At 49.5% G+C, this 26,863-nt stretch overlaps 1 protein-coding gene across 6 annotated transcripts in view; it reads right to left on the reverse strand.

The window, feature by feature from the left end:
• Positions 1-19,722, reverse strand: part of IKBKB (inhibitor of nuclear factor kappa B kinase subunit beta) — a 48,958-nt gene extending 29,236 nt beyond the window's left edge. For 4 of the 6 annotated variants that reach the window (XM_046648437.1, XM_046648436.1, XM_046648435.1 and 1 more), the window contains exons 1-5: positions 19,567-19,722; positions 18,835-18,957; positions 8,202-8,296; positions 7,118-7,235; positions 4,640-4,709 (exon numbers count right to left, since the gene is read on the reverse strand). In XM_046648437.1, coding sequence (XP_046504393.1) covers positions 4,640-4,709; positions 7,118-7,235; positions 8,202-8,296; positions 18,835-18,939 — 388 coding nt within the window. In that variant the 5' untranslated portion in view covers positions 18,940-18,957; positions 19,567-19,722. Of the gene's footprint in view, positions 1-4,639; positions 4,710-7,117; positions 7,236-8,201; positions 8,297-17,577; positions 17,652-18,834; positions 18,958-19,348; positions 19,371-19,566 lie in introns of those variants that run through there. The other 2 variants (XM_046648434.1, XM_046648438.1) reach the window with 2 other exon arrangements.
• Between the last annotated feature and the right edge of the window lie 7,141 nt (positions 19,723-26,863).

Below are 26,863 nucleotides of genomic sequence, written 5' to 3' on the forward strand. Positions count from 1 at the left end.
TAATGGACCAAAAGGTCCTTGCCCAAGGTGACAGAGCTGGGAAAGTGCAGAAGCCAGGACTGAAGGTCAGTTGTCTTTCTTTTGTTATTATTACATTCATTAATCTGGTTATTGTCAACCAGATTTTCAAGTATGCTTTTCAACATACTTTATATGCAAATAATCTGAATTTCTGAGATCAGGTAATCATCTTTGTTATAATCAACAGGGCAGTCAGACTGATACATTAAATAGAACAAGCAAGAAAATCCGCAATTAGAGAAACACTAAATAGAGTCTAGTTTTCTGACTCGTAGATTGGAGCTGTCTTCCCTAAAGCCCTGTGTGCTGTTTGGACCCTTCTCTGCTCTTTAATGTTGAAGTACTGGACGCCCGCTACGAGCAGCTCCAACGGGACGGTTTGGTGACTCAGAGAATGAAGCACACACAAAAATGGGGTGTGCGGTTCCTGAAGGCTCAGAGGGACAGGATGGTCAGTTACCACAGTAACCCAGCCACCCAGAGAATCAAGGAAAATCAATTCAAGTCTAAGATTTGATAAGGCCATGGTGATTGCACAACTGCCCCAGCAGCTGGCACGAGCAGGCCCCCACCCCTCACACAGCAGAGACGTGGGCCTCAGAGGACAGGGGTCTGCCCCTCAATCTTGAGCGCTCAGGAGTGCGCTCCTCTGCAGGCAGAAGGAAACACACTCCAATGTTGCCCAAAGGATTATGAGTAAGACTGTTTAAATAGAGTTCACCCGCATATGACTTCCTTGAGCTATTTTAGGGTCACATTGTTCGGAAGACAGATCACTTACAGCTGCCTCTGCACCTGTCCCCAGATCTCTCACCAGCATAAGAGCAATGGTCTAACAGCCTTGTCCTTGCAGGCGAAACAGGAGGCTCGTCCATATGCTTGCTAGGCATCTGCTCATTTTCCCATATGTACTCTGCACTATCTTCTCAGGCAATTTAAAGTTCACTGAAAAACTCCTACCTATGTCTATTATCTTGACTCTGAGTGGCATCTCTGAGAGGTTAGCACAGAAGAGGCTAGGGGTAAAACAGCTTTAACCCAGAAGAGAAGGCAATGAATCTAGACCCAGGGGTCAAGGGTGGGGCTCTTCTGCTTATCTGAAGTCAACGTGGCAGAGAAGAGTGGTGGCAACTCCAACAAAAGGAATGTGGGGCCAGCACTTGGAACAAACTGGAACAAAATATGCTCAGGAAATGTTTCAGAGTACAAAAGAGTTATGTTAGATGAGCTCCAAGAAAAGCTTTTGAACTCTGGCTCAGTGACAAGATCCTTGCAAAAGAAATAAATTTGATGAATCCTGCACATGAATCAGAGATGGGAATGAAAGCAAAATACAAGCTTATCAGCAACCTCACCCCAACCACAAAATCAGGGATGTGACTGCATCCAAAAGGTGCATGAGATAAGAATGGGTCTGAGGAAGGTTAACCATTTCCAGAAAGGAAAGTCTCAGAAGACGATCACCTACCTGCCAGCTCACTGACTCCAACCTCAGGTCATAACCCCAATTAGGGAGAAATCCAAATCCAGATGGTGAAGGAGATGAGAAAGGAACTAACACTTGTTGACTGCATATTAGGCTAGGAGCAGAGCACCGTGCTGCTGTGCTGGGAGCTTTCTGTCTATCATTTCATTTCATCCTCATAACGATTCTAATGAGATGAGCAATGTTCCTATTTTATAGCTAATAAAACTGATGTTCTTAAAAATTAATTAGCATGTCTTAGCTCACACAGCCAACGAGTGGAGGAGCTGGTACTTGACCTGGGAGTGTTAATAATATGTAAACATCTGTTTTAAAAAGAAATAGGTCCTTATTTTAATTTCCTTTGGGATTTATTTCATTCATTTGATAAGTACAGTCGTCCCTCAGTTTCGGAAGGGGATTAGTTCCAAGATATCTGCCCCAAGAATATCCACGGATGCTCAAGTCTCAAACGAAATGGCACAGTATTTGCATATAACCTATGCACATCCTCCCACACACTTTAAGTCATCTCTTGATTATTTCTAACACCTAATAAATGTAAACCCTATGTAAACAATTGTTATACTGTATTGTTTAGAGAACAATGACAAGAAAGAAGTCTGGACATGTTCACTACAGATGCAACCATCAGTAGGCCTTTCGATCCACAGCTGGTTGAATCTACAGATGCAGAATCCCCAGATACAGAGGGCAGATTGTATCTCAAAGAAGCTGCTCTAAGGCACCGCTCTTCCAGATGCTGGAGACAGAACAGACAGTAAAGACTGCCTTCAAGAGTTCAGTTCCAGCGCACTAGAACTTCGAAGCCTCAGTGTTTCCAATTTGGGAAGGAAAGAGGGAATCAGTGACCTAAAGAATTTCTTTTTCTTTTTCAAGATTGGCACCTGAGCTAACAACGTTGCCAATCTTTTTTCTTTTCTGCTTTTTCTCCCCAAATCCCCCCAGTATATAGTTGTATATTTTATTTAGTTGTGAGTCCTTCTAGTTGTGGCATGTGGGACACCGCCTCAACATGGCCTGATGAGTGGTGCCATGTCTGCGCCCAGGATCCAAACTGGCGAAACCCTGGGCCGCCGAAGCAGAGCATGCGAACTTAACCACTTGGCCACGGGGCCGGCCCCTAAAGAATTTTAATAGTCATCCACGTACAGGGGAGCTGAATGACACAAGCACTTGCAAATTCACTTGTCTTCATCACTCTGACTGAGATGTAACAAACACACATGTACAACTTGAATAGATAATACACAAGCTACCATACAAGTCACAGGTAACCAGATACAAAATGTGGCCAGCCCGAAGAATACGCAACCAGTAAAGGCTCTACTAACACCACCTGAGAACCACTCGAGGAAGTAAAAAGAGTAAAAAGTTAACGTGAGGAAGTAAACAGTCATGTGCATTTGAGCTGATCATTTAAAGACTTTCTTAATAACTATTCGCTGAATGCACAATCTAGCGAGTGAAAAAAAATCTGAAAGAATAACATTTAAACAAAATGACTTAAAGCTCTAACCAAAGAGAAACACAGTAAAAGTTGGCCATGAAGAGCAAAGGAACATTGCCGAGCCTGCTACCCTGCCTCCAAACTGTTCAACAGAAAATAAATTAGGGATTTGGCCCCTGGGGTAAAAGACACAATCAGGTAAACATCGAACAAAGCCAAGAGCAGGCGAGCCATGTGGAGGGTGTCATGAAAAAAGGCGGGACTCTCAACTTACAGATGAGACAGAGAGGCCCTCCGGGAGACCCACACGGGCCCAGCCACAAAGGAATCAGTCTGGCCAGTGGTGGACGCCCACTCAAGTCAGACGAAACTGGTGCAACGTAACCACGTTGTACACCTTAAACTTACATATGTTCTATGTCAATTCTATCTTAATAAAACTAGGGACAAAACCCAATGCCAACCTGCCCTCACGGGAGCCCCACCCAAAGGACGAAGACACAGGATACAGAGGGAGATGGAATTTTCTGTTAGTTTGTTTGGGGCCTACCCTTAAACATGTCTCTGCTGGACTCTGCCCCTTCACCTCCTTCTCGCCCGCCCTCTAACGGACGCAGACACGGCACAGAGTACGGAAGAGGCGGACCCACGCCAGCAAGGCCAAGTGCTGTAGAAACTGCAGGCCCACCTGTCCTTCCAGGCCAAGCGTTAGAGAACACGGCTTTACAAATGTGGCAAAACGGTAACAAATGTGGCAAAACGGTAACACTACCGGTGAAGCCAGGCCAAGGGTATGTGGGTTACACTGTATCACTCTTTCAACTTTTCTATGTTGGATGTTTTTCTGAAAAAAAAATTCAAGCGAACAAAAAGAAAAAAATACAGCTTCAAAGAGGCTGTGGTGGGAGAGGAGGAGAACAGCATCATTCCCAAATCTGGGGGCAAACTACTCAGTGATAAACTCTGGATAACTCTGAACTTCAGATCTCAAACTATCAACTTGTACCAACAACTGTGGAGACTTACAAACAAAAGGAGCCCTAGGCCAGGCCCCTCTCACTGCTGCTCCCGCCAGGCGGGCGGCGGCGGGAGCCACATGCTGACTTGCGGAGTTCCCCCACTGCGCTCCCTCCTGGAGCCGGAGCCAGGCTCTAGGAGATGCACCTGACCCCTGCAGGCTGAGGTCACTCTTCTCCCTGAAGCCAGCCTGGCCTTCTCAGAGAGCGCCACAGATACCCTCATCTGGGGACACCAAGAGGATCAAAGGATTAAACCAGGGCAGTTTTTCCTACGCCTGTGGTTGGCAAAGAACCGCGAATGTGGAAGTGGAAAAATTCATTGCCAAGGGATGAAACTCACTCAAATGACAACCTAGTCCATTGCTGGCCATTCCAGGAAAGTAGGGAGTGGAGCTTTTTAATGGGAAAGGAAATCTGTTATTCTATATACATCATAATCCACTTCATGACTTAGTCCGGAAGGAAGGGAAATCTATTTGAGTTCAGCGCCTGCCTGACTAGCCCCTTGGTGACCTCCCCACTCCACATCTGTCCCCACCAACCCCACCCTCTATAAAGATCAGAGGACTGAAATATCTTCATCTCTGTGCTCCACAAGGACTCACAGGGGCACCACACACTCTCCCCAGAGGGCACGGCCTGACTTCCAGGGCTGGGATTTACCAATGTCACTCAGCAAGGTGAGGATGGCTCCTTCCCGCAGGCCACAGCAGTTCTCAAACTGGTTCAGGTACTGTCAAGAAGGTGAAAAGAAGCGTCAGAGAGAGTGGTCACCGACCACCAGTAAGCCCACAAGCATCTCTTACCAGCGGAAGTCATCGAGTGTTAATCCTGGCCCTGGGCTTTGGGGACCAGGGCTGACAGGGAGCGGAGGCAGCAGGACTGGCAGGAATTGGCCCGAGGAGGAGGAGCAGTACTGAGAACTCCGGAAGCGCTCGCACACCCAGAGCACGGGCTGGGCTGAGGTGTCTGAGTCACTCTGAGACAGGGAGCTCAAGGCTCATGGCAGCAGTCCTGAGGGAGGCAGGCCCGGGTCGAAGCCCAGCCACCCTGGCCCACTGCTCCTGAGAGGCCCGAGGAGGGCAGGGCCCTAAAACCACCCTCTGGCCATCTCCCTGCCTGCCTCGCCAGTGGGTGGTGCAGCAGGAGGGGCGATCAGCAAGCCCGCACTGCATGCCTGTGCCAGGCCGACCCCCACTCAGGTTAGCTCAGGAAGGTCTTCCCTGCACTGTCACACTTCATCCTCCCCCTGCCACTGAGGTGAGCACTGCAGGAATCTCCATGTCACAGGTGAGGAACCTGGGGCTGAGGGGCCAGCCATCTGTCTGCTCACACAGCTGTCACAGAGCAGAGCCGGAACATGAAGCCAGGTTCTGCCTGAGGCTCGAGCCCAGGCACTTCAATTCAGACAACAGAGTAAAGCGCTTCCCAACTGAGATTCAGAGTCATCAACTAACACTGGTACCCACGACCATCCGAGAGCCTGTTTCCTGAGCCAGGCCCACAGATGCCCTCTTACAGTCACTTCTGGCTTTTACATTTGCCCCCGTGCTGGCCACGCTGCTCTCTCCAGGCCCAGGGGTGTTGATTCTGAACTTTTAGAGGCGGGAAAGACAGGTGACCTCACTTGGAGAACAGAGACCCCGGTGCTCTGGGCGCACTCGCTCCCTGCCTCCCCGCCACCCTGCACCCCACACTAGGTCCATCATGCTGACGTTTGTTTCTTCTGCCCTGGCTGACCGGCTGTTTGCTGCCTACAAGATCAAGACTACAGTCCCCTGCCCGGCTTCAGAGCCCTCTGTAATCTGGTGCGACCCACCCACGCTGCTCTCTAAGGACTGTCTGCTAAACTATGATAACATGGCTTCCTCTCCTGACACAACTGCTGTTAGTAACAGGACTGGCAAAGGTTAGGAAAATAAAGAGGAACGTCAAAGCGTTGTCAGTTTCCCCACTTCTCATCAGTTATCAGTCCCTTGCTTGTGGGGCATGCCAACGACTGTGTTCACATCCTGCCATGACACTCCCAGGACATGCCCACCTCCCACGGAAGGAGAAAGCCACTCGGGCAGATTGACCCTCATGGAAAGTTTCCTTTTGAAAGAGAAGGCGGAAGGGGCCAGAAGAATAACACAAATGGCCATGATGCCTGGCCCAGGAAACTGCCACGGAAAGACAGGAGAGACGCCGGGGATCCTGCACCCCCTTAAAATCACAGGCCTTCTCCTAGAGCGAAGAGCTGAGGGAGACGTGTGCTAACAGAGCAGCCTCTTTTTCATTACAAAAACAACTCTTCCGCCCAGAGCTTTTAGTTTTCCTCATGCTATATGGCATTGTTCAGTTTCACAGATGGAGAAGTGGCCTGCAGTTGGGTTCATAGGGCCCGTGACCCAAGCTCTGCCACAGTGGCTGTGCGAGGCCTGGTAATCCACCTAACGTCTCTGGGCTAAGATACCCATCCTTCACATGGGAATGGCATCTGTTTTACCAACGTCACAGGGATGTTGACAAGTGAATGAGGCAATGTGTAGAAGCAGGTTGTGTGACACTGTTTTAGAGAACGCTGGGGAGGTGGACACACACCTGTCCCTGAGACTTGGGGGGGCTGCCATCAACCCCTCTGCAGAGTACGTTCTAGCAAAGAGAAGTTACTGTGGTCAGAAGGAGGAAAGAAAGCCCAGAAGGTGAGTCAGTGGTGGCTCTGGAACCCCAGGCCAGCTCCCTGATTACTAAGCCACCTCCCTTCCTGCCCCACTCTGTGCCCTGTGTGCAGTGCTGCCACAGCTGTGGGAGAAACTCCTCCTAATAAGGACACTGAGAGAATGAAGTGGCCCCGACATGCCAAGGGAGGAAGAGTTTGTTCTGGAACTCGTCCAGTCTTGCCTCGTACTCAAGACCTGGTGACCTTTTCCTCGTCGTTTTAGTAACCACTGTGCAGAATGCGATTCTTCCCGACTTTCTTGTAAGGGCCTCTGATTCATTCAGTCTCTTGATTCACACGCACACACATCGCCCCACACGGGGCAGGGACGAGGGGGATGTGAGAAGGCAATCCCACTGACGTCACCAGGGCTCCCTGAGCTGCCCGATGACAAAGGCAGTGAAAGGTCTCCGGCACTCCCCGCGCCCTGGACGCCTCACCTTGCGGAGGTCTCCTCCCTGGCAGTACTCCATGGCCAGCAGGGGCAAGTCATTGGGAGCCAAGTTCTGCATCCCCTCGGGGACATCCCGGGCAGCCACCACATTGGGGTGGTTCAGCCTAGGAAGAAGGAGAAACCAATGAGGGAGGACCCTGAGCTTTGGCTCAAACCCATTCCCCCTCCGCCCATGTCTCAGCAAAGCTCACCTTACAACAAAGGCCTGGAACAGCAAGGGCCCTCAGGAGTAAGTAGGGGAAGATAGAAATCAGGAACGGGTGACTGACCTCCAGGCCCAGGCGGTCAGCATCCCCAATTCCACTTTCCGCCCTGTGAACCCCAGGTCTCTCAGTGCATGCCACGGAACTTAAACTTCTTTAGAGGGCCTCACGCCAAGCCCTCACTGTACTTCAAAACTGCTTTGAAAAGCAGAGAAGGTAGAGGGACTTCCAATGTCATGCCATTCAAGTGGGGATGGGGTGTGTGTGCACGCGGGCACTGGATGCCAACAAGGTGACAGCTCCCCTCTCTAACAGGTTCATGGACGGAGCACCTGTTTGAGGTCTTCCGAGCTAACTATGTTGCTGGTTTACCTGAACACCTCACTAGCTGGGAGGACAGCATCCACCTAGAGGACTGACAGACCCTGTCTCCACTCGAGAGGAAGAAAGATCAGGAACAGCTCACAGCAGTGGAGAGTCACATGCAGCTTGGAATTGGAAGTATGGGGGAAAAAAGGACTTTTGCTGACAAAGGAAAATTCAACGTGACAGCTATTTAAAGTTATTTATTATAACAAATAAAACTAACCAAGAGCCCTTGACAAGGTCAGTCGTTGGATACTGACTGCCACTCTTCTGGAAGGCATGTATCCGGACAGACCGGCTGGCGTCCTGATTGAGGGACTGAGATTTCTGACTCTCTTTTTCCAGACGCAGCAGTTGGGGCCGTTGCTCCAGATCTCCAAGCCCCGCTGACTGCCTTGGACTTCATCTCAATGTCCCATGGCCCCTCGGCCCCTGCAGGCCCCTCGGCACCCCCCGTGGCAGCCCTGTTGCCAGCAGCAGCTCGAAGCACCAGGCCCTCACCTTCTCATGATCTGGATCTCCAGGCACCACCGCTCTCGATTCCGGGGACTGAGCTCCTGCCGGCACTGCTTGATGGCGATCTGCTCACCTGTTTCCTGCAGAGAGAGCAGGCGCGGGAGGATGAGCAGAACCAACAACCAAACACAAGAGAAAGCCTTGGGTCACATCCAGAACCGTCTCCCGATTTTACAGCAGGCCCAAAGCAGGATTGCCATTGCCAGCAGCTCCTGAGGTGCGCCTCTGTGTCCACTGGGAGATGTCCCCAAGTAACCTGCCAGCCCATCAGGCTGGTCTCCATCATCCCCACCTCTCACTCTGCACTTCCCTCATTTCCATCCATCCAGAGTTTGCGTCAAGGCCTTGCTCAGTTCCGACCTCCTCCACAAAACCTCTGCTGGCCATTCCTGCCCAAGAGATTTCCCATTCCTCCGAAGCCCGCCTGCTGTCACACCAGGTCGAACCATGTGACACTCTGTTGTTGACCGTTCTCACCTGCACCAATGGCACTTCCACATGGCTCAATCTCATAGTCAGTGCCACACAGTCTCCATGTTTCACATTTCTCTCTCTGGAGAGAGTTTTGTCTCTTCAGAGAGAATGTAAGCCGAGTAGATGGAACACAGGCTGATTCAAATTCCCACTCGGCCATTTACTAGCTCTGTGACCTTAACCACACCCCTTGGTCCGACTCAGTTTCTTCATCTGTAAAATGGGAATACTGACACCCACTGTCATGCAGCTGAGCCCCTAGCCAAGTCCAGCCCTTAGCAGGTGTTCAGTGATACTCCTGGGGGCAGACCCACATCACGCAGGTACTCCTGGCATTTAAAATCCTCCAAAGCTTGGCTCCAATCTGCCTTTCCAGCCACCTCCCAGGACTCCACCCCAGGCCCGACCAGCAGCTAGATTAGACCGAGGGCCCAGGCTGTGCCGTTGCAGTCTGTGCTTGTGCTGGCACGGTGCACAGGCACCACAGGCTTCCCCCACCAGGGGCTCCTGCCCCCTCGCTACACAGGTAACCCCTTCATTGCCCATACCCACCTGACTGATTTTCTGTAGGTCATAGGGTTATTGTCTCTTTTCTTTGTTAAATTATAGGCTTGTCCATCCTCATGCACTTTAACCTCTTCTCCAGTAACTAGCACAATGCCCTCACGTTTCATAAATGGAAAAGAAGGCAATCAATAAAATTTTTGTGAATAACTGACTGGCCGACCAGGTCCTGAGGATTAACTCTTCCCTTTTCCTTGGTGCTCTAGGCAGCATCAAGGAGCCATGGGGTACAGACCAAAAATCCCTTTTTGGTCTGTCCTCCCGGACAAGAAAAATCCTCCCGGACCCTGAGGCTGCAGCATCGGTGGCAGTAGGGACTGCGACTCTGTCCTCGGGTGCTCTGGCCACACAATGGGGTCACCACTATGTGTTGCCACCTCCTCGGGCCCATGGGGGCCTCCAGGATGAGTGAGGGGCAGCAGCTGCCCCTGGTTGTGGCTTTGGTGGTGGCCTGGGAGCTGGTCTGCCATTAGTGAGCAAGCTGCCCTATACCAATATCCTGTGTATTCTGTGCATCTGCAGCAAGAACCTCCCCACCAGCCCCACGCTCAGCACGCCCCTGGGGAAAGGCCACGGCCTGCAGGTTGGTATGGTCAATCCAACAACAAGAAAAAATTTCAGAACGGCACCAAAACTCTACTGTTGCCCAATTGAAGGATGCCCCAGAAGGCCTGTCAGACTGTTCTGTCAGTTCATGAAAATGCATACTGAAAAGAATCATTAAGTCTTTTAAGCATAGCAATTCGTATAGAACTGAACGGGATTTAAAAAAGACGTGACGACTGTGGCAAGACCCTCCAGTGTGCACGTGGAGAACTTCATCGCAGCCGCACATTTACCAAGCTAGCCATGATCCCTACAGGAACAAGGACCCATCCACTAAAAAAAGGAAAAATGGAAGGCTCCAAACAGGAGCAGAAGCTGTCTAATAAGACCACTGAATCACTGATCAACAAACCAATCCCTAAAACTGACTTAAGAACCGTAAGCTTTAGAAATAAGGTAGAAGCATCTTCTGATCCTTACAGGTCCAACGGCAGAAAACAGATACTTACAACACCTCGGAGATACTCCCGTAAGTTGCTTCTATCAAATCCCAACATTGCTGAGGTTAAACTCTCCGTCATGTGGTGACCTCACATGCCTACTTTTTCTTTAACAGCTCTATTGAGATATAATTTACATACCATACAATTCATTCCTTTAAAGAATATAATTTAATGGCTGTGGATATATTCATAGTGCAACCAAAACCACAATCAATTTAAGAACATGTTCATCACCCCCCATAGAAACCCCATACCCATTAGCAGTCACTCCCCATTTCCCCCCAACCCCTTCAGCCCTAGGCAACCACCAATCTACTTTCTGTCTCTACAGGTTAACCTATTCTGGACATTCATACAAACGGAATCATACAGTATGTGGTCTTGTGTGATGGCTTCTTTCACTTAGCATACTGTCTCCACGGCTTACCCATGCTGGAGCTGCATGTCCACTTTTGTGACAACAGCACTCCTCGGTGCAGCCCATGGCAGCAGTAGGTGTCGATAACCAGGTTCTGCTGTAAGTATCCTTCACTTACTTTGCTATTAGAACCCTGATCTTTGGCCTAGATTCTGAGGTGCTCTCTGAAGAAGAGCTGACCTCTTTCAAAAACTGTAAATCCTGTTGCTATTGAACCAATTAGTACAGCTGTAGAGGTGAATTTGGGCAGAAGTCCATCTAACAGTTTTCAAGAGTTAGAGAACATGTCAAAAGAATCCCACTGTTCCTCAATCGATGTACAAGCAGACTGTGCTACACTTCACAAAATCTTACAGCCCCTACCTCGTGAGCTTCCCAATTCCTCTGTCTGCTCTCAAACTGATTTGAATTTGGTTTCAAGTTTCACTTCCCATTAGTGTTCAGACTCAAATATTTCTCCCCAGTTCTACGGTAACTCCGTCAACAGTGGCTCCGACACACCGACACATGTTACAGATGCTAGTCTCCTGTTAGGCGGGATCGCTACAGAAACAGCCTGTGGAAGGCAGAGCGCTACCCGAGAGGAGGCTGACGGGCTGTGCTGTACGAGGCAGCACTGTCGAGAGTGCCCCCCCAGCACGCAGTGTTTCAATGGACAGTCTTGTAAGCAACAGTTTAGTAGAAGATTTTGCAATTCATGGTTTGTTACCTCAGAATGACTCTTGAGAGTTTAAACCAAGAATTTTAAAAATCTGCACCTATTTTAACTTCAATACACAGAACAGTGTGCTAGTTTTCTATTGCGCTATAACAAATTGCCACAAACTTAGTGGCCTGAAACAGTACAAATTTGTTTCCTTACAGTTCTGGAGATCAGAAGTCCGGGATGGTCTCACCAGGCTAAAATCGAGATGTTGGTAGGGCCGTGGTCCTTTCTGGACACTCTAAAAGAGAATGCGCTTCCTTGCGTTTTTCCAGCTTCTTAGAGGCTGCCTGAATTCCTTGGCTCATGGCCCCTTCCACCAGCAATGACCAGTTGAGTCTCTGTCACATTGTATCACTCTGACACTGATTCTCCTGCCTCCCTCTTCTATTTTTAATCACTTCCGTGGTTGTATTGGGCCCACCCAGAAAATCCAGGATAATCTTCCCATCTAAGGTCAGCTGATCAGCAACCTTAATTTCATCTGCAACCTTAATTCCCATTTGCCACGTAACCTCACATCTTCACAGGTTTGGGGGTTAGGACAGAGATATCTTCGGGAGGCATTACTCCACCTACCACCAACAGTATGCTTCCTTCATAAAAATGACAGATAAATCAAACCTGAAAGGCAGATATACTAAGTGACTTAGAAAATACTTTAGGTCTGTCTCTATACATTAGATAATAGTAGATAATCACAGTCTTTTGCTCAGTGCAAACACTGGACCTAAGACACAGCTGTCACCTGGCCCAACCAGAATCCAGGAATAGATTTTGATATTGCAGACTGATATTAAAGACTGAAGATTTGATCCTGGCCTCAATACTCAAACTCAGACTGCGGAGTGAGCTTGGAGCAACAGCAGCACTGAACATGTTGTGGAATAACAGGGCACAGAGACCATCACTGGAGAGTTCAGCTCAGGCCCACGGCTGCAGGGGAACTCCTAACTTCCTAGCCTGGAAATGTCCCGCAGATACAGACACACTTCAAGTCTCCTTACACAGTGGCCATGAGTATGTTTCACTTGAAACAGAAACCTGAACAATGACTTTCTGTTGCTAAAAACACACCTGCTCTAGAAAGCAAAATTCAATTGAACAGTACAGAAACAGACAATGAATACTGGCTTTGAAACCCTGGGGAGTTTGTTCTTCACCAGTAATGCAACTCAGAACAGTGAGCGCCTTTCTTCATTTGGTCTAGAACTTCCCAGGGTCAGCTCAATTCTGCAGAAACCTACACTTGGCCAGAACTATCTCATATCCAACGTCTAGTAAGTAGACTCCTCATGTGGGAGAAAATTTAAAACTGGTTTGTATTTTGAGAAAATGGAGCAAGGGGCCAATAGTATTATCTACATTGAATGCAGTTGATTATGAAGGTCCTTAGAGTCTCTGTGGTTCTTTGCCTTTTGTATGCGAAAACACAAAACTTGTATATAAATGTGAGTGCACTATAAGGTGCAGATGAAGGTGGGGGATACATCTGCAGACTTGTGAGAGCTACCAACAGATGCCACAGCAGAAGTGCGCTGGAACGCCAGTCTAAGAGGGAGCCGGCCCTGCCTGCAAAAGTCAGCCTTCTTTTAATGACCAAGGGAAACTCACAGGAAGCCAAGAGGGTACGTTCAAAGCCTTGGCTCCGAAAGCCAGCTCTTGTTACCATGGCAACCACCCTCTAGGCACTATGGTATAAGGGGACAACCAGTAATAATCTCCTCATTCCTTCTCAGGCCCTGCCCTCCAAGACGAATGTTTCTGAAAGGAGCAGCAACGCTGGGCTCTGAGAGATCCTAGAGACAGAACCAAGGCCCGAGAGTCAAAGGTCCAGGGCTGGCTGTAGCTTTGCCCCTCACTCAACAGCACTGACCAGTCTATGCTGAGAGGGCTCTGACTTCAACCCACTACCTTCAGTGTAAATATCCAACAGACACAGCGGCCTCCAAACTCACCCACGAGGGCTCAGGGGCGAAGTAGGTCAGAGTGTAACTCCCTCATCCTTCGCCTGGTAAATGTGTGACACTGGGCCCACTCCTTAGCTTCTGGGTCTTTATCCATAAGATGGAGATGACTCTACCCCTCCCGGTGTTGTCAGTTAAAATGAGATGGAGTGTCTGGTACAGAGGGGGCCTTGAGTAAATTACAGTAGTATCATTTCCTTTCTCTCGCCCTAGGCAGATGTTGCCCTACCCATTTGAATTGCCTTCTCTTCTCCTGTCAGACTATCTACAGTCTTCCTCCTTTCAAGATCCTGCTGAAGTTCCATTTCCTCAAGAAACTGAGCATTCAGGAGAGACAAGATGGATAGAGCACAAAGCACAAATGACACAGGACACTCGTGATAAATAGTAGCCATTATTCTGGCCACACAATTCAGTGCTTCTATTTAGACTTATTTGATATGTTCCTAAGTCTCCATTTTACCTCCTCAATTAGAGCACAGGCACATTAAGGACGGGTCACCGCTTCTTCCCTCATGGATCCCTGCTGGAGCTTAGGCCAGCGCTCAATAAATTCTTAGTGAACTGACTGACTAAAGTCTTTAAGACTTCAAAACACAGATAAGCTGAAGTGAACTTAGTCTTGTCCACTGAAGGGGCAAGTAAAAGTTAGTACTACTTCACAGAAGGGATAATTAACAATCCCTTACCTTTTATATCTTTATAACAGCCAGCGTTTACATCACCTCATTTCATCCTCACACTCATCCTTTGGGACCTACGGTGGCACTTCCCAGCCTCTTTCACATCAAAGTGCACAGAGAATGTGATATTTGCAAGGAACCCTGGGACGCTTCCAGATGCTTCCAGACAGCAGCCGCCCCATGTCCGGCCGAGGCATGCTGAGTGCCAAGGGGATCAATATCTTAGCATCCTCCAAATCCACATGGGAGGCTGTGGCCCAAAGCCACGGCGCTGGCAATAACAGCCGGAACGTGAACCTAGGCGTGTGTGATTGCAAGCTCTGTTTTTTCCCCCTTATTCCCAAAAGGCGTTGCAGGCTGAGGTCACTCAGGTCATCTTTTCTTCTTCCTTTGTATTTAACAAAGATCTTATTGAAAATATCAGCCTGTCTACACTGTACTGACCCTTGGGCTGAAGATTTAAGGAAACACCAACATAGCAAAGATGGTCCAGGCCCATGCTTGGCAAAAGGACCAAAACACTCAGGAAACAGGTGGGTCATTTATTACACTGCCCTTCCTCACTGGGAAATACCTATTTTCAAGTTCTTGTTTAATGAGGAAAACTTATATATTTGTCCTCCAAAGGAGAGTTTTTCCTTTAGTGCTTCAAAATGGTTTAGACGGATCGTGGGGTCCTGAGAATGTCCTAGGGGCGACCCTAAGCTTGCATCCTCCATGATGGAGAAGTTACAAGCCACAGTGGAGAAGGCGTGAGGTGCAGTCTGGGACACAAATAGATGTAGGCGCAGAGTCCAGCTCTTTCACTTACTAGCTTAGCCTCTTGGGGAAAGTGAGTTAACCTCTCTGTGCTCAGTTTCTTCAGCTATAAAGTGGAAGTAAAGACAGCATTACGTCCTTTTAGGATTACTGTGCTGACTGGAGAGAAAGCGCATAAAATGCTAGCCCAATCTGCGTGGAGTAGGTGCTCAATAAATAACGGGTCTCACCATTAGGTGTCACTTCCCTGGCCAAGGAGACAGAGGCATAGGTTCTTTTTGCAATTTCTCTTGTGCTAAAGTAAAAATATTTTCTCTTTTGTAGACAAGATAAAGTCTATGGATCTCTGGAGTATCAGGACAAGGTCCACGGTTGCTGTGTGAAGTACAACCATTCCTGAGTGGAGTTAAGCAATCGAGACCACCCCATCCCAGCTGCTCTCTTCAAGAGGCTCTGAGCAGGAGGGCATCCACCAGAGGCCACACTGCTCCCGTTCTGATCCTGAACATCAATTAAAGACCCTCCCCTAAGCACCCCAAGCAGCCTGAGGGATTCTTCCAGCTGAGGAACAGCCCAGGAGGAGCGAGAGAGCTGCCCGGACTGAGCCAGGCTCAGCAAGCGCGCACCAGGTGTCTGTGCACGCTGGACCTCTCCCTCTCCCTCAGCCCCTCCACTTTCTATCCCGTCTCTAAGCCCTGTCAGTTTTACCCCTAAAACAGCTCTTAACTCTGCCCGCTCTCTCCAGCTCCGCCGCTGACAGCCCGTCCAGTCTCTCACCTGGACTACCCCAAAAGCTTCATAACTGGTCTCCCCATGAGACAGGGCAGTGCCAGTGGTGTCCCAGTACCAGTCGCTGAAAGCCGACTGTTAAATATTCAGGAATTTGGTGAGAACTCGTTGTGAAACTATCAGTGGCTTGAAATGAGCCAGGGTGGGAGTAGTTACCCTGTGAAAATTGGTCAACACTCCTCACCAGGGCGACTTTTCAGAGAGCTGATTTCCCAGCCCACCGCTGCCTGGGCCGCTCCGAGGTGTCCCCGCAGTCAGAGCGCACCTCCCTTCAACAGAGTCCCCGTTGCTCTTGGGATAAAAACAAAACCTCCTCAGCAGGGTCCGACTCTCGCCTTCTACACTCCAGCCTCCCTCGCAGCCGGCTCCCCCCACCCTGCATCCCCCCACACAGGGGCTCAGCACCGGCTGCCCCCTCTGCCCGGAACTCTTCCCACCTTCTCTGCTCGGCTGACTTCTACCGATCCCTCAGCCTCTGCTCAAGAGCCACCTCCTGGGGAAGCCTTCCCCACCCCTGACTGAGCCCGCCCCGGCATGGGACACGGGGTCTCGCTGCACTGGGCCTGCCCTGGCACGGGGTCTCGCTGCACTGGGCCCCTCTCTCATGCCGCGTTCACCACAGCCGGAGTCTACAATTACAATTACTGACAAACGGCTCTTTCTCTTTTCCAAAAAGATCTTTATCAAAATCATTTATCAGAATCATTTTGTGCCCCTAATATGTGTGTAACATAGAGATAGTTGCTATGGGGGAATTGAAAGAAACCAAAAACCAGAGAGACCTCGCTGACCAGGAACTTAGAGCCTTGACAAGACACACGCCTACACACAGACAAAATGGCAGTGCACGAGGCGTGCCAAAGGAGTGGAGCTGAAGGAACTCAATGGGAGAACCAATTCCCACGGAACGAAGGAGTCCATGACGGCTTATGGAGGAGGAGCTGTACAGCTGGTCCCAGAGGAACGGGTGGGATTTAGGTAAAACTGTCCAGGACAGACAGGCTTGTCCCAGAGAGGGCTCAGCCGACCAACCTGTTGGGAGCCAACAAGGGGACGTAATGCTAGAGAGACAGGGTGAGGCCAGACCATGGAGGGGCCTCCAGCAGCAGAATGAGGAGTTTAGCTTTTGGGTTTTTTAAAATAAAGAACAAATTAAGGTTTTTGAACAGGGGAAGGAACTTGAAAGTATTAATTCTTGAAGACTAATCCAAACACCCAAACGCACACACACACACACACACCCCTTAGGCCATATCTATAAAGCCTCAAAGAAATTCTGACAATAGCTTTCCAAGCCCAGAGAGCAGACGGAGGCCATTTTGAACCAGAGATGACAGATACGTGGCACATTCGGACAGAACTGTTTTTGAAGAAAACCAAGATGTCTCTAATTCGGCTGCAACAAGATATCTGTTGTAGTCAAAACTCTAAAAGCCCTGCCCGTTTAGAAGCAGGCCAGCCCAGGTATATGTGGCGCATGGAACGATCTGGCTCTTCTGTTACAATGCTGGGCTCCTGGCTACACTCTGACCAGAACAGATTTGAGCCAGGTGCGCTTCTAAGGCCTCCTCAGCCATGGGCTTTGCTGGGATCCTAGGTTGCCAGTCGGGTATGGGAATTACCACCTGCAGGGCTGTTCTCTGGCCTCCAGCTCCGGTTGCCACATCCCTCCAGGGGTCATTCCACCCACTCAGAGCTCACAGGGCTCAGGGCAGGGCCTGGAATGTCTTCCAACAAACTGAGGACGGGAGTCAGCTGACCAGAATGACCCTCGACGTGCTGGCCAGTAGCTCCGTGACCCCCGCTGCTCGCTGCAGCCAGGCTCCTGGGCAGTGGGGTGCAATCTGCCATCCCTTCAGTCGAAAAGGGCGCTCAGCAGCCCTTGACTGAAAAGCAGATGCCTTCCTTCAAGGACTTCAGTGGGTCTGAAGTTTGGGTCAGGAAGCTACTCTCACCTATTTGGTGAGTGAGGGTCCCCTGGAGCAGTGGTCTCCAAATTGGGTATATGTACTCCAGGGGTTATCCAAGACTGGAATCCAAAAAAATAAAAAAGAAATTAAGTTTTTCTGATACTAAACCCTCCTCACACCACTTGTCAGGTCAAGTGCCACTTCTGGTACTTGAGGTATCCTGAGGTCAATGGGGTTCCAAAGGCAAGGGGTGGACAGGGGCCTGTGGGGACATGTTGCAGGTTACATGTGCCCTGCTTAGGTGGAATTACGGACCGTATTATCCAATTTTAATCAAAGAACTCTCATAAAATGGACGAGTGGCTTAAAAAGGCTGCCGCAGAGATTTTTCAGTACATGTAACACTTGCACAAACGGGAATATGGAAGAACCAACACTTCCAAGTTGAGAAACTCATGTCAGATACATAAGGAGTAAAAACAATGAGGGTCTCACCAGATCTAAAAAGAAATTGGTCCCCAAAATTCAAAATTATAAAAATTATCTGAAATACAGATTTTTATCTACTATCCTTAATGATAATTCTCACTTTCATGTAGCTCTCCATATTTTGTGCTGCAAAGTACTGCAAACAACCCTGGGAAGACATCATAATTAGTAAATATTGTAAAAATTAATTTTTAAGACATTTTAAAATATTTTATTATTCTCATCCTTTAAACTTTTCTGTTTTTGAAGTTTTTTTTTTTCTCCCAAAGCCCCAGTACATACTTGTATATTCTAGTTGCAAGTCCTTCCAGTTCTTCCATGTGAGCCACTGCCACAGCATGGCTACTGACAAACGAGTGGTATGGTTCCACACCAGGAACCAGACCTGGGCTGGGGCCACTGAAGTGGAGCACGCCGAACTTTAACCACTAGGCCATCAGGGTTGGCTCAAAATTTTCTATTTTTGTGTGTTTTATAATGTGTAATATTAGTACACAATAGATTAGCGCATGACAGTCTAATGTCAGGACAGATAGATAATTTAAAATATATATCACTGAGGCGGAAAACTTAAAATCTTTTCCTATTTATTTAGGTGGCATAGTCAATAAAGCTCAGAGATCACTAACCCAGAGACAGCTTAGCAGCCCTGGAGCCCTCTTCCCATCTCCCTTTTGCACTCTCTCCCAAGAAGCCCATGGCCAAAAGTGGTGAGCCCGGACCAGCACTGGGCAGAGGCGGGAGAGGGGAGCCTGTCTTCCCCACCCCTTCCCCGGCCGGCCCCTGGCTCTTCCCAGCGGCACAGAGCCCTACCTGATTGTGCCATCGGATGACGTTTCCAAATCCCCCTGTCCCAAGTCGCTCTTTCATTTCCCAGGCCCCACATGTCTGGGTCGGCAGGGAAGGTGACCAGCTCATAGCGATGCCGTGCTAACTCTGTAAGCAATTTGGGGTGGGGGGCAAAAGGTTAAAGTTAAGACAAAATGGAAGTCATGGGGATGGAGAAGGTGAGAGATATCATTGCCCCTCAGTGTGGGAGCAGAAGAAACTGAGCTGGTTTTCGTTTTGTAAATAAACCAGTTAGGCTGGTTGGGTTTTCGGCTTGGGTAGCAAACTTGTCTTCCTCGCCGTCCCCTACCCCACCTCCGCGGCTGTGGAGGCACGCAGGGAGGAAAGTCACTCAAGGGAGACGACGGCCCACACCCCGGGACCTCGACACGGGGCCCCCGGGACCCCCGCCAGGGGCGCCGCGCCCCACGCGCATTCTGCCCGAGGTGGCGGGGAGACTCTACGTTCCGAATCACTTTTCTCCCCCAAAGCCACCCACCTCGACGCCGCCCCCGGGAGCCCCCGCCAGGGCTGTTCTGGGCCCCCGACTCAAACCGCACGAGGGAAAGGCTTCCACGCCCTGAACCCCTGACTTTTAAACTCGACATAAGTTTCTCCAGGAGCCTCAAGCGAGGAGGGAGGTGCGAGCCCGCCAGGGCAGAGGCGACGCGGGGTCTGCAGGTGGCACCAGGGCCGCGCGCCGCCCGGGGGACTCACCTGTCGGCGGGGCCGCGGGGCGGGGGAGCGGCTCCCCGGGGCGGGGGAGGCGGGGGCTGGGCGGCACCACCGGGGTCTCTGGCACCACCCCAAGACATTAAAATACGGGAATCTTAAACCTGCCAGCCGAGGGCCACTTCCTCAAACACTTCCTGCTCTGACGTCGCGGGCACGTGGGCCGGGCCGGGTCTTAAAGGGACCGCGGCGTCGGGGGGTGAGGGAGGCGGGGGTCCGGTCACGCCCCGTGCCCGCGCCGGCCGGCTGTACCCGGGGACCCCAGCCCAGGTGCCCCTGGGAGGGTGTGTGTGGCTTCTAGACAACTCTGGTCGAAATTGAACAGGCTGTGCTCGCTGAGATGAAAGCGCAGCCCTAAGCTGAGCCCTAAGACGCCAGAGTCCTTTTAAGACAAGTGCCTTCAACCTGAGCGGTTTCTGGGACAGGGGAGATGGGGATTTCCTCACCCCGGCCCTCCTGGGGTGAACTTGACACCGCTTCCTAGACTTTTAACTCGGTGGAATTTCCCGCGCCCCCGCTGGGATTGATTTAGGGACTGTTTCCAAGAACCGCCCTTGGCCTCCTGTCCTCGTGCTGCGCTCCCCTGGTTCAGAGGCTCTTTGGCTGGATATCAAGAATGATAAATCAAAGCTGTACTCCTTACAAGTGACAGTCCCTACTCCCCCTTTAAAGAAAATAAAGGAAAGGGAGGGAAATCTAGCAGAGTGACCCTAAAGCGGAGTTTCAGTCCCCGTGATGAAGGGAAATGGTGAGAGGCTCCGAGCCCTGAGGAGAGCAGTTCGTCTCCCACCTACCTAGCATTATAATAAGGTCTCTTACTACTGAGTTTCTCAGTCCTAGGGCATTATATTAGCAGACAAAGGAGTTGTGTGTGTGTGTGTGTGTGTGTGTGTTGGTATATTTACTGGAGCAGGACAAAAAGTACTAAAGGAAGCCTAAAGATAAGAGCTCTCATTTATAGAGTGCTCACTGAGTGCCAGGCGCTGTCTAAACTCTGTGCTTAGGTACCCTCATTCAGTCCTCAAGCCAACCCCACAAATTGGACAATACTGATTATTATTATCCCCATTTTACAGATGAGAAAACTGAAGCAGAAAGAGGAAAAGTCTGTATCCAAAGTCACAGGCTGGTAAGTGAGTGATCTGCTGTTCAAACCCAAGCAGCCAGCTCTCGGACCCACGCTATGAACATGTGGTTAAAAGCAGTGTCCTCAGAAGTTCACGAGGAGGCGAACTGGCTTTCGAATCTAGATACTGCTGTCGATTACCTCTGAGACTTTAGCCAGTTACTTGACCGCTCCAAGCATCCATTTCTCTCCTTTAAAATGTAGGCAGGATTCAGTTGAATTGCATGAAATTGTCGTTTTCTTATAAAGCAAAAACAGTCGAAACACAGCAAACACAGATCAGCAGTTTCATCTGGCTCAGCCTAAGGGTAGCAGGAGGACAGGAGGGCACAGGTCAGACAGCGGAGGCACTGGCAGGGTCAACGTGGAGGACAGAGGAGGTGCTGGCGAGCCCTGCCTGACACAGGGGACACTCCTGCCGGCACAGAGCCCCAGACTGAAGGGGATGCTTAGGGACATACGTCAGCCCAAACAGATGGGTCCACGATGCCCGGGGCTGCCTCGGCACTTTGAGCTCCTGGGTTTTTCTCAATTTACCCTACTGTCACTGCCAAATAGCACACTCAGCCTCAAAGCAGGAAGAGAAAAGAATGTGAGTAAACAGTTGGAAAGCACTTAGAATGGTGCCCAACACATTCTAAATGCTATATAAGTGTTTGCTTAATAAATAAATTTTTAAGATAAAACATATTTATTGAGCACCTATATGAGTTGGGCCCTATGTTGAGTCTATTTCTTATATGACATCATAAAAGGTTTCTCTTTAATCACTGTCACTGAGAAAGTTAGTGAGACATCCACTGATATACCAAAAGTTTACTCCACTCTGTAATTTAACAGTCCCCATTTGCTCAGCTCAAAATAATTTGGTTTTCAACTGAACATAAATCTCTCTGATAAGGTCACATATTACTAGATTTAAAAAAAAATGAATGATGGCCCAGGAAGGGGCCTCTGGGTTTTATCATGTCTCAAGAAATTTGTCATCTTAAGCCCTGTTTTCTCTTCAGAAAAGACATGCCCACTGCCTACATCTGGTCTCTGTCCTGCTCTAGAGATGTGAACAGACTGTTTGCAAAAAATATTTTTAGATACAGCAGAAAAATATTCCCTTTTCTTCCTGTTTTAAGGCTGAGGGTGCTATTTAGCAGTGACTATAGGTTAGTCAAGAAATACTGAGCAGTGGGCGTGCCTGGCACAGCTCTGGGCATGGCTGACCTGGGGGGGGCCAAGCAATGCAACTCTCGTCAGAGGCACCTAGAATTTTTTTAGGGAGGTCAGATCCACAGAGAGCCATTAAGTGATGAGCAATAAGGACGAGCAGGCAATACAAAATTCCAGCACTGATTGGTTCTGTTGTGGAGGTAGGACTGCGCTAGCGTTAAGGATAAAGTTTCTAAGGGGTTTATTTTAAAATAAAACCTTCTCCCCAGGGTCCAAGATAACTATCCTCTATTCAGTCTTTTTGTGCCATCAATTGAGAAAACTCTATTCTCTTACCTAACAGCAGCCAGGCATAGCAACACTGAACTCCTTTGAGCGAGGAAAGGATTGTTATCGGAACATCTGGGAGCTGAGTCACAGTAAGAGAAACCAGCTCAAAAGACAGGAAGGCACTCAAACAGACCGTTTGGAACAGGGAGGGTTTCCCAAGCCCCCCACTGCCCACAGTCAGCTCTGGCTCAGTGACTTCAGCGACTCTCTCATTACTTCCAATTTTCTCCCTGCCCTGCAGAGAGAGGACTCTGTAAGTCAAGACTAGCTCCTTCAACAAACAAAAAGTCTTCTGCCGGAAAAGTTGGAAAACTTGTTTAGTTGGAAGACATGAAGAAATCCACCTTTCTTCTAGGGGAGTTGGTGGGAGATAGGGCTGGGCTGGCAGAGCCCGATAGTGAGAATGAACCCTCTTCAAATTAGAGAGGAGGCAGTCACTAAGGGACGGTGGCCTAGCCCACGGGGGCAGAGAGATGGTGGACGGGCTGCTGTGTACGGTTTTACCACCGGGCAGGTATGTTTTGTAGCTCATCTTCGTTCTGAGCTGCTCCTTTAGCTCTCTGGGAGCAGAGATTGTGTTCACTGCTGCATTCCCAACACCTGGTGCATCATAGGTGCTCAATAAAAATTTACCGAGTGAATGAGCAAATTGGCCAATGCAAAGACTGGTGATGCTGCCCTCTTTGGCATTTGGTTATACGTGTTGTCTGGAGTCTGAGAGACATGGGTTCTAATCCTGCCTCTGCCTTTTCTTGGCTTGGGGATCTCAGGCAGTTTACTGAATCTCGTTGAGCCTCGGTTTTCTGTAAAATGGGGGCTAATAAAACCTACTCCTCGTGGTTATATGGTTTAAGTGAGATTATATATGTAAAGTGCCCAGTACAGAGCCGGGTGCCTATTAAACCCTTTTTGAATAGTAGTTTTTAATGCTGTTGCTTTTTTAATGCAATAACCCAGAAATCAGCTGAGACTCCTGTCTTTTGTGATTCAGATGAAGTGGGCTCACCCCTGCCTCCCATTACACTGAAAGTCCACGTGTCCTTCACCTTTCACATCTCTCCAGGAATTTGGTGTCAGATGTGGTCGTGTCTGATGGTGGGTGAGGTGGGTGGTGTGTTTCCTATTTATCTCGGATTCTGAGCTCCTACTTTTGCGAAATTCTTAATCGCTCTTTCTACATGGGCCCTCCTGTCCACCACAACCAGGAATTTTGTCACCATACTCTATTCTTGTCCTTCAGAGCTCTTGTCACTAATTTTTTTTTAAGGGTTGGGCTTTTTCCTGAACATGTTACAAAATCAAGAAGACTGAAGCCAATGTCCTCATCGGGCCCCTCAGATTCTTCTTTCTTTCTTCCACTCTCTTTTCCTCCGTTGAGGCAGCAGTGGTGGAGGGGACAGGACGTTCTGTGGGGCAGGGCCGCCAGCCACCTCGCTGAAGAAGAGGCTCCTGATCTTGATGTTGGCCAGGGCCCTTGCAAACAAGCCTGGACAGAAAGGTTCAACATTGACACCAGCCACTTGAATGAGGGCGGCGATCTTGTCCTCCTTGACGGTCACTGAGTTGTCACGCGGGATGAGGACTGAATAGTGTCAGGGAGGAGGGAATTTCCTCTCCGCCCTTCTTGTGTTCTAATGGCTGGAGGGGTAATGAAACTGGCACAAAACCAGATTAACAGGAGAAAACCCAATTGAATTCATAAGAGTGAACAAAGCAGGCAGTAATATATCTTTTTACATAAAGAAATAATAAATTTGTGAGGAATGACAGGACAAAGGAATGTAGGTTTGAGGTAGGTAATTAGTGAGGAATTTAAATACAAGTTAGGCTTGGGGTAGTAAGTTAACAAGGTTTGCTTATGCGGCTCCTCAGGCAGCATCCCCTGGCTCTGGGGATGGGGATGCAGGCAGAGCGTTTCCCATGGAAGACTGGTTTCCTGCTTTCAGAGGGAACAGAGGCAGAAGGCCCAGAATGCCCTCTTTGCTTCTCAAGTGACCTGAATTCAAAATGATCAATGTGCCATTGTGGGATATTTGGGGGTAGCCTGCTCTGGGCCCCGACAGTTGATGTAGGCAGTCTCAGAGGCCAAGGCCATGGGGAAGGCCTGTGCCAGCCCGGCAGCTGCCCAGCACTGTGCTAGTTGCTGGATGAAGTGAGGGCCCCACCCCACAGTGGCCTCAGCTTCCTCAGAAGGACCGAGCACCTTAGCGGCAGCTTTGGGAAGGAGGCTCTCACTGATTTCAATACATATTGGTCTGTTTATTGCCTGCCTCCCCCACTACTCCTGTGTCCCACTGTCCATGCGTCACCCAGTGCTGGCCACCATGTAAAGTAATAGTGACAATAGCGAACATTAATGGCCGCCCAGCAGGTGCCCTGTGATTATTTCTGTACTGGAAGAATTTGATCAGTTCATGGGTCGTCTTGCCATGGGCTCATGGATCCTGTTTTCGCCCAGGCATGGCGGTTAGCCCTTCTCCTTGAATTCATCCAAATGATTTTTCACACAAGGACTTGGTATTTCACTGACTCCACCAAAGGTTTGGAGAGATGGAAGGATTCACATCACAGCGCCACAAGTGTTGTAAACATTTCTACCCTCGGGCCCTAGCCTCCACCAAACGCTCCCCTCTGAGGCTGCCCAGCTCCTCAGGCCTCCTGCTCCTGAACAAGGAAGCAGAGCCCCCCAGTTTCTGATGCAGAGCAGCGGCTCTGCTCAGTGGCTCTGCTCTGGCGCTGGCGGCCACAGGCTCAGAGGGCCAAGGGCTCAGAGGGCCAGCACCGCACTCTCACTTCCAACCCCTTCCGAAAGCCTCAGGCTGCAGCCCACACCCATCGACTGGCTCACAAGTTGCTGCTTCTCAGGCTGCCAGGATTCATTCCAGACCTTCTGTGACCCCGCGGGGCTCCGCCTTTGCGTGACCAAAATCCTGGGCTACACAGGGGCCATCTACGCTGTGTGATTTCTTTCTCTGTCCCTGCCCAGCCACCACCCTCTGTAAGAAAAAGGGACCTGTGGTGATCTGATGCGAATTCTGCCTCGCCTTAGAAGACAGAAACACCGACAGGCCATTTTCGGTCCTATATGACGTTGTCTTCCTCTCTGCTGCTGCCACTGCGGCTCCTAACTGCCTGCCTGAGTCCATTCGCACTGGTCCAGTGGGTGGGTTTTTGAAGTGGACAAAAAGTGACAGGTCGGGGAGGATGATTCTTAGGGAAAAAGACCTGTAGACTGTACTCATTTTATTACTAGAGGACGTCAGATAATTTAGATATGTAGGTAGTCTGTCTTCATTTTGATCATTTTAAAATATCAGGTTTATAGAGGAATAATTTACATACAATAAAATTTACGAATTTAAGTGTACAATTTAATGTTATTTTACAACTGTATACACCCGAGTAACTGTCATGAGAATCACCCTATAGCACACTTCCATCACCCCAAAAGGTTCCCTGGAGTGAGCTCTCTGTCACCCCTCCCTGACCTCGTGACCCCAGCCCCTGGCAGCCTCTGATGTGCGGTCTTTCAGTTTTGCAATTTGGCTCACTTTAACCTTTCAGTCACCATTTCTAGAGAACCGCTATGGTGTGGCCAGACCGCTGGGTTGGGCTGGCTTTCTCATCAGAGGCATCACAGGCCAGAGATGACCAAATATGTGACCGGCCTGGGAAAGGCCCAGTGGGCGGCTGCAGAGCCATGCGGGCTGAGCCGGCCCAGGCCGAGGGACTGCTCCCCTCCCAGCCCGCAGAGCCGGGGCCCAGAATGAGGAACAGAGACAAGCAGAGCGGCGCTCCGAGGAGAGGGAGGGGGCGCAAGTCCTCACAGCCCGCGCGCGGGGACCTTCACTCAGCGCTGGGCTGTGTTGCAACTCAACTGCCAGGCCCAAATCCATGCGAGCCCAGGCTGCTCTCAGCACTTCCCCTTGTCAGGGGCTCTGTCCCACCTACTGCCAGTCCCAGCTTCTCCTTTCGGCAGGAGGCTGTGGGCCCCTCTCGGGCTGCCAGATCACCAACTAGGTAAAGCAGGTCTTGGTGCCTTCTTAGGGGATGGGCGCATGCACCCAGCGCCTTTCTCCCTTGGACCTCTATCTCCAAGTTCATCCCCTTTGCTATGAGTGGGACCCCTTGTAGGGGCGTTTGAATTTTAATTGGAAGAAAGAAAGGAAGGAAGGAAATTAACATATGTTGAACATTTTCTATCCTAGGGAAGGAAAATTTCAAACAGCAAGAAAGATACAAAATGAAAAGTAAAAAATTCTCTCTCCAGGTCATGATTCCTGGTCTGTCCCCCAAGAGCCAACATTGTCAAACATTTCTGGAACATTGTTTTAAAGCAAATAATACATGCATGGCTCTGCACCTTCCCTTTATCACTGCATAACCCATGTTGGAGCTCTTTCAATGCTAGCATATACATTAATTTTGATATAATTTCAAACTTATAGAACACTTGGACAAATACTAGAAGGAATTCTGGTACATCCATGACCCAGATTCACCAATTATTTACGTTTCACCCCTTTTGCTTTATCATTTTCTCTAGATCTACATATTATTTTTTCTTTTCTTTTTTCTTTCTTTCTTTTTTTTTTTTTTTTTGTGAGGAAGATTGGCCCTGAGCTAACATCTGTGCCAATCTTCCTCTATTTTACGTGGGAT

Source organism: Equus quagga, chromosome 22 (genome assembly GCF_021613505.1).
Source record: "Equus quagga isolate Etosha38 chromosome 22, UCLA_HA_Equagga_1.0, whole genome shotgun sequence".
Classification (NCBI taxonomy): Eukaryota; Metazoa; Chordata; class Mammalia; order Perissodactyla; family Equidae; genus Equus; species Equus quagga.